Below are 16,902 nucleotides of genomic sequence, written 5' to 3' on the forward strand. Positions count from 1 at the left end.
AAGGGTCAGAAGCCACATCCGAAGAGTATTCTGACGGGGAAGCCAGGCCCTCGTCATCCTCGGAATCTGAAAATTCTGCCGGCGTTTGGGTCGGAACCGAAGTCCGGCGATCAACTGGGGCTGAAGGATGAGGCGCAGGAACCGAGGAATGGACCAGCACGCTAGCCGCAGGAGGAGCAGGCGCAGGGTGCACAATCGGCTGAGCCAGAACGGGAGGCTGCGGAACCGAAGGATGCTGCAGGAAGGGCACGGACTGCTGGAACCAGGCCACAAAATCCTGCCAGGAGGCCATGTTCCCTACTCCCGGGACAGACTGGCAAGGAGGCAGAGGAGCGGGCACCGGGGCAGGCCAGCGAAATGATGCCGGAACCGACGAGGCGGACGGCATCGGAACGGAGGATTCCGAAGGCGCCGGGGCAGACGGCAGGGAACGCTCGAATGACTGATATGGTTCCGAAAAAGGCGGGAACGGCAGGAATTCCTCCGGAACCGACGGAGGAGGCGTGCGAGGAGGTGACGGGGTGTGGAGACTCACCACATCGTCAGCTATCAGGACCGGTCTGGGCGGAGTACCGGGAAGCACAGTTGGAGCCGGGGATGGAGCACGGCCCTTGGCTTTTGATTTGGCCTTGGCCTTTTTAGGCGGGGGCTCCGAAGAAGCCTCTGAGGCCGAAGTTTTGGTCGAGGTCTTCGATTTGGATGACGGACGCTTCTTGGCCTTCCGACTCGAAGGACGATCCACGGAACCGGAGTCAGATCGGGCCTCCGGAACGGGTTGCCCCGTCGGTTCCGATGGAAGCGGCTCTGGCGACTTACGAGACGGCGCCGGTGACGGAGCGGCGGAGCGGGGCCTATCTCCCGATGAGCCCGATGGCTTGGGGGGGAGAAGGTTGGCATCCCACAAGAAGGCACGGAGCCTGGCCTTTCGATCGCTCCTCGCTTTCGGGGTGAAAGACATGCATACCGCACAACGCTCCACGACGTGCCCCTTGCCCAGGCAGATGAGACAGAGGTCATGGCCATCCGAGTGTGTCATTTTCGTTCCGCATTTCAGACACTTTTTAAATAAAGACGTCTGAGACATTTTGAACGGTATCTCCCGACAGATGGACACAGGAAAACACCGAATAGCGGAAGAAAACGACCAAAGAACTCCGAAGAGACGCTGAGAGACAACGAACGCTAGACAATAAGAACCTTTTCGACGGCGGCGAAAAAGGAACTGAGGGAATGTCGGGGACGTTCGGATATATATGCATTCAAAATTGGCGGGAACACCGGCGCGCATGCGCGGTGGATCCGAACGTCCCCTTCACATCTCTAAAAGCTAGAAAAATCTTTTCCGCGGCTGGCCTGCGCCTGCGCAGTCCCAATGTGGGGCTGCACAGGAGGACGAAGACGATCCATGTTTATGATCGTACTGTAAGTGCGCACTCTAGAATGTGCCATGACCATATTCTAAAACCTTGAGCAGTGTATATTCAGACAGGAAGTGCTATGCCACTGATGCCTAAAAACTGAAGACAGGAAATGACTGTTAGATCGATGCCACTTAGAACGTTTTAAACGATGCACAACTAACCGCTAGTAGAGAAAGGTTGCTCTTTTTCTTGATGTGTCTGATTCAGCATAACTATATTTAGGTTCATATGGGAAAGTCCCTATGTATGAAAACGAAAGAATGTTGAACAAACATCACCCATCGAAATATACAGACTCCAATGGGAAAGCATTTGTGACGGGAAAGAATTGCACTCCACTCAAGAGCTGGAGTTGCAAGAACTATTTTTAACAGGGTTTCCAACTGGCCACTAGAGGGAAAAAATAGTGCTTTTGATCACAGAGGTATGACCTGCAGTAATTAGCATAGGAATGTATTTTTAAAGATAAAGGCTCAACTACAAAGGTCAGTTTGTAAAGAGTTAATATTCTTTTCCTTACAAGGGTTTATAATCTTTCATACACATATATTCTTAGAATGAATTAATAGTGCAAAGTGCCTTTTTGCAATCCCCCCTTCTTTTCTTCTCTATTGTTCAACTTTTGCTGAAAGCTGTTTTTCAGAGAGAGACAGAACAGCATAACTGGCCGAAAATGTTTCTCTTTTCTCAGTTGTTTAGGAAACTTAAGATAAGGCCACATTCTTTGAGCTACTGTCTCACGAGAAGGGAGGAATAGATACAACACTTTTGATTCTAAGGTTTGGAAGTCAGCAAGAAGTGAGAAATTCAGAGTCAGCAAAGGATAGTGACCAAATAAGGGGAATGAAAAGGTCACATTGATCGCGAGACTAGTTAGAGAACTGAGAAGTAGCCAATTGAAACAACTGTAGAGATCAGATGTATGTAAAGGACCAATTGCAAATTGTTCAGCAGGCAGTCCCTTTTGTATTAGAAAAATGTTTTTAAAACTGCTTGTAAGCTTTATGTTCTTTGGTACTCATGGCTTCTTTGAAAGCTGGGTACCCATACTGCAATATTCAATACAATCATTGAAAAGAAGCACTTGTCTGTCTCCTCCTTTTGCTCTACAGAATCTGGGTAAGGGCAGAAGGGCATTTTTGTGTAACAAGTTCATTGGCAATCCTGATTTCAAAGGTAAAATGTTGGTTTTTAAGGTGCCCCAGGACTCTTCTTTTTAAACGGAACTCAGATTCTTTTCTTAAATTAAGATTAGGACAGAAATAAATTATCTCCTATTTGACTTGTGCTTATATCATCAAGTTATGTTGTCAGAGTCCTCCTATCTTTCCCCTATTTACATTACAGCTCAACCCCCCCTCTACAATCAAAGCACGTTTAATGCATTTGATGAAGTGTTATCTCTGGCCTATGACAGGCTTATGCCACAATCAACAAGTTAACCACAGCAGTCATTCTTGTTATCTTACCGCTGCAGAGGAACACAATTACTCTTCGGTTAATGGGACTAAAGTGGTTTGGAACCAATTAAGCTAGTTTAACACAATAATGGATGGGACTGTAAAAGCAATCTGCCTTAAACCACTTTAGGCCCATTGACTTCAATTGGCTTTAAATCCAATTACTCTGGTTGCATTTTGGGTTTGAATGGAACTGTTAATCTTTCCAGACAGATAGAGGGGAGAGCATTTAGCACCTGAAAGAGTCACCAACTCAGCAGAGATTTAGATATGGCTAGAACCCTCTTGCTTAGGTGGCTGGTGTTATTGTAGCACACGTGTAAATTTTTTAAGCTGTTCTCCTCTTATTGAGAATACAGCCCTCCTAAGTGACACCCTTTCTAAACCCTTCAATGGATTTAGAAGTGTGGAATTTGACTGTAAATTAGCAATCCTTGTACAATTCTTTGGTAATAAAGCTTGTTGAACACAGTGGGATTTGTACTGTGAAAACAGGTATCTCACAACAGGTAAATGGGTGACAGAGAGACCGTCTCTACCAGAAAAGCTACTTTCTATCTGCAGGGAGAAGTGTTCTCTCTCCCCACCCCATTTAAACATAGGGCCCCTTCGAAACTGCTATGCCTCAGTTTATTTCCCCATGACTCACGCTGTCATCCGCCTTGAGTCTCAGCAAGAAAGGTGGACTATACATTTATTGATTGTATTGGATGTATAGTCCCCCGTGAACAGGCTCAGACAATAAGCAATACACATAAAAAAATAAAATAACGTAAATAAAGAACAAATTTCGGCTCCATATGCAGCGCAATCCTATGCAGAGTTACTCCGGTCTAAACTCACTGAAATCAATGGGCTGAGATTGGAGTACGTCTGCATAGGATTGCCTGATAGAGTCGCAGCCTTCAACAAGCGGGCACAAGCCCTGTTCCCGCGTCACTGTGAACGCACGTGTATTGTGCAAGCACGCGCGTCCCTGCGCTGGATGTCCCAAGAGAATAACCCAACGCATAATAAAAGAAAAATCAAGCGTACGCCAGGCACGAGCTGAAGGTGAGGTCAGCGTAACGTGTGGACAGGGCGACGTTCTCTCGACACGAATGGCCCGCCCTTGGGGCCTTCAGCTCGCTCATTCAATTCACAAAAAAAGTCACCAAGGTCCAATTGTGGGTGGCACGCGTCTGATTGGTCAGACGGGGACACTCCCTCTCGCCCCAAACTCCGCTCCAGATGCCAGTTTCGCTGTGATTGGCTCGTCGGAGACAGCGCCTGGGCCAATGGGAGCGGGGCGCGCGCGCGGGAAAGGGCCGCTTGAATGGCCCGGCCTCTTCCAGCGGTGCGCGCGCGCGGGGCTGCAGTTGGAGCCTGGCTTTCGCGGCGACATGGTGCGGACCAAGGCGGACTGCGGGGGGACCAGCGGGGCTTATCGGAAAGGTAATGGGGATGGGTCCTTGACCTCGTCGGTGTCCGTGCTAAGGCTGCAGGGGGCGCCCGGAGTCAAGCTATAAGGGGCGTATTGGGGCGCTGGAACGAGTCGCGCGTATTTTATTCTGATTTTTTTAAAGCACTATTGCCAGACTACAGAGAGCAGAGGGAAGCTTAATAAAAGCAGAGGAGTTCGCCGTGTTAGTTTATAGTAGCAAAACAGTAGAGTCCAGTAGCACTTTTAAGACTAACCAACTTTATTGTAGCATAAGCTTTCGAGAGCCACAGCTCTCTTCGTCATGCATCTGTGGCTCTCGACAGCTTATGCTACAATAAAGTTGGTTAGTCTTAAAGGTGCTATTGGACTCTTTGCTATTTTAATAAAAGCAGACATCCAGGGGCACCAAAACTGTTAGATTTAAAAGTTATTTGCGTGTTTAATTGGGAGCGGGACCTAGGGCTGCCAACTCTGGATTGGGAAATTCCTGGAAAGTTAGTGATGGAGCCTGGAGATGACAGGGTTTGGGGAAGGACCCCCGTTGTGTATGATGCCATAGAGTCCACTTTCCAAAGCAGCCCGTTTCTCCAGGGCAACTGATCCTTGTCATACAGAAATCAATTATGATTCCAGGAGATCTCTAGGCCCTACCTGGAAGTTGGCAACTTTAGGAAGCCCATTGAATGCAATTGGGCTTGTTTACCAAGCATGCCCGGGGCCAGGTATCTGTCTGTCTTGACAGGTTTTGGGGTGGGGGCTTATTGCTCAGTTTAAACAGTGATTTTCCCCCGTTGTTGAATGATAGTATTTTTTAAAATCTAGTTCTTTAAGGTGCTCAGCCTAACAATTAGCTCAGACTTCTTCAAGTTCTGTAGTAACGTGAGGATTTGAACTTGATACCTAAGTTGGTCTAATGCTATAACCCTTAGGCTGTCCTGTCTGCTTAACGTCAGCGTTTTGTAACAGGAGCTTGCAAGAAAGGCCCCTAATTTCCTGTCAGAGATGGCTTCCTGAGCCCCTGCACCACACATTTCCTCAAGGTTGTGTTGAGTGCTTTCTATATTTGGTAATAAACGGTGCTTTTAAAAACCAAGGAAGTATGTGTGTTCTGGCTAAAGGCAAAACAAAATTTTCCCTACTGGGGGCTCAGAATGAACCTGACCAGAGTCAAAATGGCAGTCTGTGTGCGGTGCGGGAAATGAACAGGAGTCCTGTGGCACCTTGAAGACTTGCAAGTGTTTAGTGTAGTATGAGCTTTGTGGGGTTGGAGGCCATTTTGTCTGACATATGTAGTGTGTCCTCACTAAGCAAACAGGTGGTTATGAATGGGGGGGGGCTGGTGTGGTCAGCAGAGTTCAGTGGCCATGAAATGGAGGAAGATGAAGGTCAGGTACTGGGTGCAATTAAAAGTCAGTTAAAGTACAGGCACTGGTCCTGTCATCCCTATAAGTGATAATGCAGTCTTGCTAGTTATTTTTCTGAGAGGGTTAACAATGGTAATGGTTGGGGAATCCCAGCTCCTTGTTTAGTCCTTGGCAGAGGGTAGCAAGTTTCTTGAAGAACTCAATTTAACAGCTTTGGGCTGGAGTTTCCTTGGGCTGAAATGATGACTCTTAGAGCCAAGCTACAAGTGACGCCTGACACAGGTTGGACACTTGTCAGCTTCCCTCAAGTTTTGATGGGAAATGTAGGCATCCTGGTCTCTTGTAGCTGTAATGGAGAGCCAAGCTGTAAAACCAGGAGGCCTACATTTCCCATCAAAACTTGAGGTAAGCCGACAAGTATCCAACCTGTGTAAGGCGTCACTTGTAGCCTGGCTCTGAGATAATCCATCTCCTGAGAGATTTGACTTCTGAAGGCTTGGGGGCAAAGGGTGGAAACCTGAAGCTCAGGATAATTAAAAACAATGCAACATCCCCTGAATGATGCAAAAGGGGACTTCTCATGGACAGGGGAAAATTATATCTATAATTCTGCTAACTTTGCAAACCAGGAATGACTTTTCCTGAGTTGTGCCACTTTCAAGCTGCAAGGAATGGTTGCATGTTCTGCATTGCTCCTGTGCAGTTGGAAAGAAAACACATCCCTGTATGTATACGTATGTATGCGTATGCTGCATGTATGCCATCCCCTGGATAGCCCAGGCTAGCCCAATTTAGTCTGATCTCAAAAGCTAAGTAGGGTCTACTTTGGTTAGTAACTGGATGGGAGGCCTTCAGTGAAGACCAGGTTTGCAAAGGCAGGCAATGGCAAACCACCTCTGTTAGTCTCTTGCCTTGAAAACTCCACTAGGAGTCGTAAGTCATCTATGACTTGATGGCACTCTCCACCATCAGCCCAATGGTATACCTTCCAGGAAAAGCTTCGGTGCTGAATGCTGTGAATGTACAGATTGGCCCTGTGTTTATAGTCCAATCTAAAGTAGATCAAGTTTTCTGCAGTTCTATGTACACTTACAGTGCGATCCTAAGCATAGTTACTCCAGTTTAAGCTCATTGATTTCAATAGGCTTAGACTGGAGTATCTCTGCTTAGGATTGCACAGTTACTGTAGTCTTATCATTGACTATAACTATGAGGTTTGCAGCACCCACATTTTTTTTTTAAGCACTGGACTCCCTCTGTTTATAAACTAAATTGTGGTTGTGCGTATGGGAGAAATCGGTAGTTACCGGGAAATTTCCTAACCTCGTTTTTTTCTTGCTATTTTAGTGGTGGCTGCGCGGGCTCCTCGGAAAGTGTTGACCTCCAGTAGCTCTAATTTGAATTCCTCTCCTACTTCACGGAAAGGTGAGTGTGTTCGCAGAATTTGGCCCTTGGCTGGCTTCAGTGTGTCTTGGAGTGTGTACAATGGTGGTTGCCTGCTTACACCAAGGCAGTCTCTGGGCATTTGTTTACGTGGAAACACCACCAGCGAAGCTGCAGCTAGGCCCTCAAAGACTGCTTACATGTGGTTGGACATTCTTAGGATGTGTTGGCTACTTAACCTTTTTGAAGATGGAGAATCCCCAGTAACTTTGTCTTCCCATATGCACTCAGTTTTCTACACATGAATGCATCTTTCAGATTTAAATGATGTCATCACAGGAAGATTTTTCTATTCACACTACATGCTTCTTCATTTATAAGCGTTACCACTTGCATTTATGAGTCGGTAGGTTGCCACCCCAGGGATCCACTTGAAGAATTCCAGGATGATTTCACATGATTTTTTTAGTCTAGCAATAGCATTTGCACTGTGCTCCCAGGAATGGGATCTTTAGTGTCTGTTGGCTGCAGGTTTCAGAGAGCCAGTTTGGTGTAGTGGTTAAGAGAGCGGGACTCTAATCTGAAGAGCCGGGTTTGATTCCCCACTCCTCTACTTGAAGCCATCTGGGTGACCTTGGGTCAGTCCCAATTCTCTCACTCAGCCCCACCCACCTCCCAGGGTGTTTTGTTGTGGGGATAATAACATACTTCGTAAACCGCTCTGAGTGGGTGTTAAGTCACCCTGGTATATAAATCGAATGCTATTGTTGTTATTATAAACCATCCCAAAGAATAACATTGTATGCGTGTCTCTTGTTCTCCCTCAAAATAATGGCTTCTACAGTTTCTTTCAATAACAATGATTTGTAATATGGAACCACTGCAGCTCCACGGGATTGGTGTGGGGGGGGGGAACATTATAATGAATGAAAAAAATTGTTATACAACTGAGTATGTGGTAAGCCATTTCATGTAGATCAGGCCCCTGTCTCAGGACAGGAGATTTTGTAAGTGTGGTCTTCAATATGTATTATATTGTGATCATTTGGGCATTGATATATTCCTAATTACCCTTTGCAGCAGAAAGCAAGTATGCAGGGGGCAATCCAGTTTGTGTGAGGCCCACGCCGTCCTGGCAGAAAGGAATCGGAGAGTTCTTCGGTCAGTCCTCAAAACGCTCAGAGAAGGAAAACCAGATCTTGGATGAAGAACCAGGATGCAGCGGAATAGGACAGCGTCGAAGAAAGTAAGAGCGGCCATCTCTTCGCCACATTATACCTTTTAGCAGGACCTGTTTGCCACTTTCTCCAGTTGTGTGAAGGCCTCCCAGGGAAACTCTTTACCCAAATTCCTGAAAGAAGCCTTCCTAAGTTTTTCCTAGAAGTTACAGGCCACCTGTTCCTGGTAGAGATGAGATTGCCTACAGATTTTCCTGTTCTTCTCATCTATGCTGGCAACAGCTTAGAGCCTCAGTTTCTCTCTTTACTAAGTAGCATAACAACAAGCATTGACTTGTGAGTCTCTGGCTGTGGCATGGCCACTTGGCAAAACTTGTCAGGTCATAGAAAACATGGACCTTTCCCCAGTACTAAATTTTAAGTGTGGGTTTTTTTTCTGATCAATATCACAAGTCGGTACAATTGTAAACATAACCAACTGGTGGGAAAATACAATGCCAATTACATACAGTCTCTAGAATGCACGCAGGCATTCAGAAATGATTCATTGGAAGAATTGTAGAGAACAGTCTCTGCATACGCCTGCAGAAGTCAGCGTTTAGACAAGCCACGCCTACGGGTTTTGCCAGCATAGATTCTCCGCCCCGTTTCGTCCAGTCACTTTTTCATAGGCAATATTAATTCATAGCATTTCATTCACAAGTACACCACCATGTTGGTTAGCTCAGGACGGTCTGAAAACCCCATCAGGGATCGCCATACGCCAGTTATGACTTGAGGGCACTCCACCACAAGAGGCCACAAAGCTATTTTTTCTGTGACAGGTTAATACCGCTGCCCCTTGGGAATTATTCTGACCTGGGGAGGGGGTTAGGGCTATTGGGGATACTGTTGTACTTTCTCCACATCTGGAACATAAGACTGTCTCGAAGGTGTCTTGCTTTATTCCTTTTAATGGCTTTTTAAAAAAGGGTTCAATTGTTAGTTTCCAGGGCTAGGCAAGGCAATCTTCAGAAGGTGACTTATGTGAAGATTAAATCACAGGAGCTCTGAAATGCTGATGTTGTTTCCGAGCTTATCTGACTTAATCAGTACATGAGAGAGGAAAGTTCCTGGCATTCACTTTCAAATGTATTGTTTGAGGCCATTTGTCACATCACAAAGGTTTCTCTTGTTTGTTTACGAGGGAGATGAGTCATCAGCTATGGAGTTTACTCCTTTCGTTTCAGAACACTTTTATACCTTCTGGGTGTGTCATTTCCAAATCCTTTTAAAACTCAACTCAAGATAAAAAGGCTGATTATCTATAATCTAGGACTGTTAACGTTAGCCTCCTCCTAAATGGTGCGATTATTCTAACGGTGCAGTCATACGTAGAGTTTATTCTAGTGTAAGGCCATTGAAATCTGAGGGGATGAGCTCTGTATAGGATTGGACTGTGCATTTAGCTGGATTGGAAATGTGAGACGCCAAACTGCTTGTTCTAAAATAGACGGACAATCCATGTGGCTAACTGGGAGGTGTAGAATGTAGCTGTCTATCTAGAAAAGAGCAGCTCCGTCATGTATTTGTAGTGTTTTGGGTCTGGGATGCTGAGCATGCAGACAAGGAATCATTCTGTCTATCTCATTTTAAAAATAGCCTCGAGAGTAAACTTAACACCACTGCTGCACCCCCTTGGAGGCCAGATTTAGTCTCCAATCTGCATTGTGGTATAGCATTGTGACCGGAAGACATCCACAGCATACAGTATTATAACATTGCTGTGCTGGGCAAACAGCAAATGGTATGCCGTGCAAGAGAGAAGATATTCTGGCTAGTAGGTGGGAAGAATTCAGCGTAACACACCAATGTAGCACACCTCCATTACTGCTCAGTTCTCCCCCTCCCCATCCTGGGAAATGGGACTTGAGTGAACATTACTTTAAAATACTGAATTTAAGTGCTGCCTTTGGGATTCAGGGATCCCCCACTAGCTGTAGAGCTTTTCTACCAGGATATTAATGGCCCCTTCTTTTTCTGCTACAGAGCTCTTCCCCTGCCTCCATGTCCTACGGAAAACGAAGCCACCTCTGACGATGAGAAGTGCGAGCCAGTTCTTGCCTCTTCCTGTTAATGGATTTTGCCATAGGCTGTCTAATGTGGTTTCGAGTGTACATCTGTATATATTTGATCTGAGTATGGTCTTTCAGACACACTTAATTGTGTTTACTTAAAATGTTCATAACCTAAAACTTGAATGCCTGCAAGGGAATTGGGAGAGCTTGTCAATCCTGAAAGCTCAGCGGCCACTAAAGCACCGACTGTGTCATAAGTGGTGTTTTTCTCAGCACTTGTTAAAGTTCTGTGCCATAATATGTTATGATAACTATTAAACTTTTTTTTTTACAAAACTAAATTTCCGTTGATGCTTATCTTGGCTGATGGGTCCTGGTCTTTTTTTCTGGGGGCTAGGCAAGTCTGAACTGAAATCCTGGGACTAATCAAAAGAGACTTAGGCCAATTTTGCTGAAATAAGTACTTAGAAAATGACTGTGTGGTGGTGATAATAATTTCTACTCTGATAAGTCAGGGTATGGTACAAAGAAGGGATGAGAACTAGTGATAGCAACATTAGAAACCTAATATACTACTGCCTACAAGCAGTGCTTTCTTCCACCAACTTTCTTCTGAAATGTTTAGTTGCTAATGAAAGTGCTTAATTTCTTAAGCATCTACACAATAGTACACACACAATGAGCATATTATAAGAGTAAACATTTACTAGCTAGCATGTTATATTCTAATTGCCACCAAGCCAGCTGTTGTGGAATAGTATGGCAGAGTCGAAGAGCCCCATACATTATCTGCTCTTTTTTATTATTGCAAATCTCTAGAGAGAGCTTCTTTTGCTGTTCAGATGGTGCCAAAATGTATTGGCCTTATGAGGCCATCAGGCACAGTGCTAGGAAGTCTGGTTTGTTCTATGTGTGGAAGTCTGTCTTCACTGAGACTGAAAATCTTTTAAATATATTTGTAAGCTTCCATGAGGACTCTAAAGTGGAATGATAAGGCTTTGGAAAATATAAATACTAGAAAAGGATGAGATCTAAGATGTACGGGAAAGGGTGTGTGTGACTTAATAAAATGGGCTCGGGTGGAATAATTATGATTAACAACAAATACTAGGAATAATTGCCAGATTCATGCTTATTAAGTAGAAATATTTATTGACAATACATGTTTATCCCCAAAAGCTATCACTCAGCACAGTAACTGACAATTAAAACTCGTAAGTTAACTATGCATTAATCATATGAAAACATCACAACTGATGCATAAAATCACAAAGCAGTGACTGAGCACAGAAATAACATGTTTCCCACCCAAATCAACTTAAGGTCTTTTTTGTTTACCTTAATGGTTGCAAATCTTGGTAAACCCAAACCCTGAAGATTGATTTTAATGGAACTTCGTTATTTAGTCTTTATTTCAACAAATGTTTGAAAGTAACTTTAGTGGTTGTTGTCACTCTTCTGTGATACTTAATACGCTAACAACCTGCATGACTTAATCCCTTTTGTCCCTGCTCAGCCAAGAAACTTTCTAGGTGACCTTGGGCTAGGACTAATGGACCTCACATAGTTGTGAGGATAAAATGGAGGAGATGTGAGCTGCTCTTATTAGGGAGAATGTAAGTAAAATAAGGTTTTCAAAGAGGAAGAGCAGCAAATGTTTGTATGACTTGCCTAAGACTTAATGGCTGCCCTGAAAACCATTTGTGCAATTTGGGTATCTGGTGTCCAACACTATCAGGCACAGGTACTGCAGATGCTGGGAGTCAGGAAAGCCAATTTTGATACAATCTGGTTGATATTTTGAAGTTTGTTTTTGAACAAACATTTTTTTAAAAAAATGACATCTGAAAGAAAACCGCCACTGGTTCCCATGGTCAACAGAAATTGACCCTCCATGCTCTTACAGTCGCTAAAATACTTACATTATAGCACTGGAAAGAAAAGCCAACTTGTAACTCATTGGACTGAGGACATCTGAATGTATTGCATATAGATGGCAATTGCCTATGGACTTGTTAGATATTTGTAAACTTTTTTAGATGCTTATGTATAGATTTGCTGGCATTTTTATTTTGCACACAAGAAAATCAATTTTTTTTAAAAAAAGATCAACCAAATGAGGCTAATTGCACAGCATGCATTTCTCAGTCTTAGTGGTTGCCAACATCCAGGTGGGGCCTGGAGAGCTGGAACTGCAACTGATCTCCAGGTGACATATCAATTCCTAGGCTTGCCAGCCTCCAGGTGGTAGCTGAAGATCTCCTGGAATTACAACTGATCTCTAAGCAACAGAGATCAGTTCCCCTGGAAAAAATGGCTGCTATGACAAGTAAACTGGCATACCTCACCGAGGTCCCTCCTCCAAAACCCCCCACCCTCTCCATGCTCCACCCCCCAAAACTCCAGGAACGTCCCAATCTGGAGCTGGCAACCCTATCAAGTCCCCTGTAGAAAATGGCAGCTTAGGAGGGTGGACTCTATGCCACTATATCACACCTCCCACCCACCCCAAGTTCAGAAATGTTTCAATCTGGACTTGGTAAGCATACACTTCCCCCTCTCCCCTCAGCCATTCCCACTATTACCTGCACCATCCCTCTTTCCCTTCCATAGTTCCTAGGGGCGCCCCTTCCACAGAAACCCCCACCAACAGGGGGGCTAACGCCTAATCCCCCTCCCGTTGCCCGCCCCCATCACATGATCCCCCTCCTCCACGCTCACCCCCTACCAGGAACTCACTTCCGCCTAGCAACCGAACGCGGTTGCTAAGGCGCCTCCGTGGCGGCCTTGACTCGGAAGCGGTCCTGTGAGGGCGCGGCCGGCTCGCTGTGGGGCCTCCGATAGGGCGCCAGCGGGTGAGGGGGCGTGCCAGTAGCAAGCGCTTCCGGGTCGGGCTCCCTCCCTTCGCTTTCTCGCCCCTGCGCCTCCCGACAGAGCGCGGTCGACGGAGGGGGTTCGCGCCCCCGCTCCCCTGCCCGGGAGAAGCCGTCCTTGCCCCGAGCCCGTCGTCCTGTTGGGACCCGCGTCGTTCGCAGCCGCCGACGGGGAGACGAGACGGGTGGCGCCATGCTCTGACTCGCCTGCCCGCTTTTTGTACTCGTGTGAACGGAGAACGGAGCGCCTTTCTTGCCCCCTCCCTTCCCAAACCACCCCCCGTAGCTCCCCAGCCATGCCCGAGCCCGCGCCCCGGTGTCCCGCGGGCGGCCTGCAGGTCTTCGCTGGCCGGCTCCCCGAGGCCCCCCGTCTCCGAGGCCCCCCATCGAGGCATGCCCGGGAAGCGCTGAGAGGATGCCAGCGGCGGAGGACGGGCCGCTGACCGGGGACTCTGGGCAGGTAAGCTAAAGAGACCAGTTCCCCTGGAGAAAATGGTTGCTTTGGAGGGACAACTGTATGGCATTATACCCCCTCTGAGGTCCCTGCCCTCCCCAGGTTCCACCCCCCCTCCCAAATCTCCAGGAATTTCCCGTCCTAGAGCTGGCAACTCTTATCTGGAGGAGGCGAAGAGCTCCTGCTGGGGTTTTGGCCCCAGGCACTTTCCAAGGAGATGGCTTGCCACGTGGGGATCAGGCCCCTGTTTGTGTTTCTTTCAGCCTTCTTTCTGAATATACCGTATTGCTTCTTCAGTATATCAACAAGGAGTGCCTTGTTATATTTATTTACTTTCTTTATACCCCACTCTCGCCCCTGAGTAGGTACCTGTGTTTTCCCCTTTGGCCATCTTTATTCTCACGACAGTCCTGTAAAGTTTAGGCGGAGTGTGTGTGACTGGCCCTAGGACACCCCCAGGCTTGTGGCCAGAATTTTTTTTGGTGGAGGGGTGGCAAAGGAACACAGTGGGAGGGCAGCCCATCGTGTTTCTGTACATGCTTATTTTTCTAAATGCATGCATGAGTGCATAGACACTCTCATGCTTTTACTACCCACACCTGCCCTGCTACAGGCTTTTAACATCCCGGTCCTGATTGAAGTGGCATGACAAATGTTTGATGGGGCACTGCTCCCTTCTGCTTCACCATGGTTAACAGCCTATTTGGGAAGCTTCTATGGCATATTGGGGATTTGAACCTGGATCTCCAGATCCTATATTGAAGATACGCTATATTGGACAAAGTAACCTTTGACTCACAGAAGCACACCCTAGAAAATTTTGTTGATCTTTAAGGTGCTGGTGGATTAAAATCTTGTTCTGTCTGTGGTACAGGGGAAAAAAATAATTCCTCCATTTATGTTAAGCCTGTTGTTGACTCTCAGTTTGTGTATGCGCATGACACTCTCTGCCTTCTTAAGTTTTGAAAGTTGAACTGTGTTCTCGACCTCTCTGCTTTTAGAGCCTTAGATAGATAACACCCTTTGGCCCTTCTTGTAGGGAACTAGACTCTGAACCATTTAAGATGAGGCTACACCAAAGGAACTAGGAAAGTTTTTCCTCTTCCTCTGTGCTGTTGGGCTCTTGACCGCATTGTTTTTCTCCTCTGAGCCTTGATGATTCAGTTCATAATATGCAGCAGTATTTATTATTCTGCCTTGCTCCTAGAGATCTGAGGTGAGGCTGGAATTCTGTTGTGCATTTGGCCAGTTTAGCTCCTACGTCCTGCTCTTTATTGACCATTGACATCAAGCTGGACATACTTCTCTCTTCTTTTTCTGGCATTCTCACAGTGGCCTTCTGTGATGAGGTCACTGGGGGTCTAAATTTGCATCTTTCCCCATCCCAGTCCAGCACTAACCATTTTACTGCACAGCTGATGCTGATGCATGTTCGCAATGCATTTGGCATGCAGGGACACTGAAATGTGTGTATGGTATGTGAAAATATGCATTTGCCATACTGTTGTTTGATCGGCTGCTGCCTTAAGCAGAAATAAACTTGGAAGTGGGTCTGACACAGAATCTACTTCCAAAGGCATGTTCAGAGTTGGACAGCTGGAAGAATAAAAACATTTCTTGGAAGCTGAACACAGTAAATGGATTTGACACTCTTTGGAACTTTCTTCAGTTATGAACTTTGCCCCAAACTTATCTGACTCTCATGCAGAAGGAACGCCCACATGGACTTCAGCACTACGTTATTTTAACAGTACAGTGTATACTCAGAAAGTAACAGCAAGTTTGTATTTCAGTAATGTCTCACTGAATCCTATAGGTAGCAGAGGATATTGTATGCTCTCTGCAGTACGCAGAAATTCTAGCTTGTCTTGGGTGTAATTGGTAAACTGAAACTTACGAGCACGAGAACCATGTGATAGAACAATCTCTGTGACCAGAGGATATCTTAATTCCTGTGTAACCACTGTGAATGTACTCTGTCGCTCTGTACTTATTGTACACTACTGCTTCCTATTTGGCACTGCAGATCTTTATTATGATCTTCCGATCTGTTGCTGTACTGATGCTTGCATGCACTTCAGAAACTGATCGAGCTGATCTTAAACTTTAAATTGGTAAGACGCACAGCCCGCTGAAGTGGAGCTGGGCATGGAATGGGAGCTGCAGTTTTATCTGGTATAGCAAACGATTAGAGGCCTTGGAGCCAAACGGTCTTGACCTGTTTTCAAACTTTATATACACAAGCAATAATGAAAAATTAGTAACGGCTCAATGTTTAAGGAAATATAAGCCATATTGATTTGGGTGGAGTATAATTACATGCCATAAAGATTGCAGTGGAAGGTATGTTCATATTGATTTTTCACATGTTGAGTTCATAACTTACTGCAAACTTAAGCTATAAATCTTTTTCTTAGCATTCTGCAATACTTCCACAGTTTGTCCCACTTTAGTTTTTGGTCCTTGGTTTGGATCAGAGTCCGCTTTATGTTAGCCCATCTGGCCAAATGGTCTGCAGCTGGAATCTTCCTGCCCTTCTGGAGATCTTTGTGGCCTTTGATAAATAGTACAGAAGCTCGACACTAGACAGAGGGCTGGAACGTTTCACTTCCAGCGACCAACTTCATGTTGTGAGCCGAAATGACTGTGTAAGAAATGATGGGATCGGGAAAATCTTGCTGTACTTGTGGTAGAACCTAAGTAGGCAGCCAGCAAGACTGTCTGGACATCAGAGTCACCGAGATGGAAACTACCTCTTTTGCTCAGTGAGGGTGTAGTGGTATCAGTCTTGCATCGGTGCCTCAGAGCTATGTTCTAGCATTTGATTATTAGCACTCTATATATAGCACTGCATTCCACTGATGGGGGACTGCTACTGCTGCAAGATCGAAGGATGCCCCTGAAGCAGCTGCTGCCGTTAGAATCTTAGGTGGTGCCTGTATCCAGAAGCATGCTTCGTCTTCTTTGTTTAGTTTATAAGTACATGACAGGTTCTGATTCCCAGTTGTCTTTCCTGTATTTGTAGCCCCCTCCATCCCGGGTTGACTTCTGCATTGTTCTTTCCCAAGGCTTGCCCTTTAAAACAGGCTGGAAGATTCAGCTGGTGCAAAAACGTTGCACCCTGCCTCGCCAGCTGGTGCATACAAAGTTTCCCCCTTCTCCACTCTGTCTTCACAACAACCCTGTGAGGTAAGCCAGGTTCAGAGACCCTGAAGCCCAGGATAACCCAGAAGCCATAGCTGAGTGGGAATTGAATGCTAGTCTCTAACTTGGTACGTTAACCATTACA

At 45.9% G+C, this 16,902-nt stretch overlaps 2 protein-coding genes across 4 annotated transcripts in view; both read left to right on the forward strand.

The window, feature by feature from the left end:
* The first annotated feature begins 4,214 nt into the window (after nt 1-4,214).
* Nucleotides 4,215-10,616, forward strand: PCLAF (PCNA clamp associated factor). Its single transcript, XM_055002912.1, has 4 exons — nt 4,215-4,315; nt 7,016-7,093; nt 8,132-8,297; nt 10,258-10,616. Exons 1-4 carry the CDS (start codon nt 4,264-4,266, stop codon nt 10,343-10,345), a joined length of 384 nt encoding a protein of 127 aa, XP_054858887.1. The 5' UTR covers nt 4,215-4,263; the 3' UTR covers nt 10,346-10,616.
* Nucleotides 10,617-13,213: 2,597 nt separating this feature from the next.
* The window catches only part of CSNK1G1 (casein kinase 1 gamma 1), a 41,770-nt gene continuing 38,081 nt past the window's right edge, over nt 13,214-16,902 (forward strand). For all 3 annotated transcript variants that reach the window (XM_055002360.1, XM_055002361.1, XM_055002362.1), the window contains exon 1: nt 13,214-13,619. The gene's annotated coding sequence lies outside the window, so the exon portion shown is untranslated. The remainder of the gene's footprint in view (nt 13,620-16,902) is intronic.

Source organism: Eublepharis macularius, chromosome 18, assembly GCF_028583425.1.
Source record: "Eublepharis macularius isolate TG4126 chromosome 18, MPM_Emac_v1.0, whole genome shotgun sequence".
In the NCBI taxonomy this organism is placed as follows: domain Eukaryota; kingdom Metazoa; phylum Chordata; class Lepidosauria; order Squamata; family Eublepharidae; genus Eublepharis; species Eublepharis macularius.

Bases quoted from the DNA above. Each gene is read 5' to 3' on its own strand.
- PCLAF (XM_055002912.1), top strand. From the start codon at position 4,264: ATGGTGCGGACCAAGGCGGACTGCGGGGGGACCAGCGGGGCTTATCGG. The intron at 4,316-7,015 runs GTAATGGGGATG...TTGCTATTTTAG, and splicing joins CAGCGGGGCTTATCGGAAAG to TGGTGGCTGCGCGGGCTCCT. The intron at 7,094-8,131 runs GTGAGTGTGTTC...TACCCTTTGCAG, and splicing joins CTCTCCTACTTCACGGAAAG to CAGAAAGCAAGTATGCAGGG.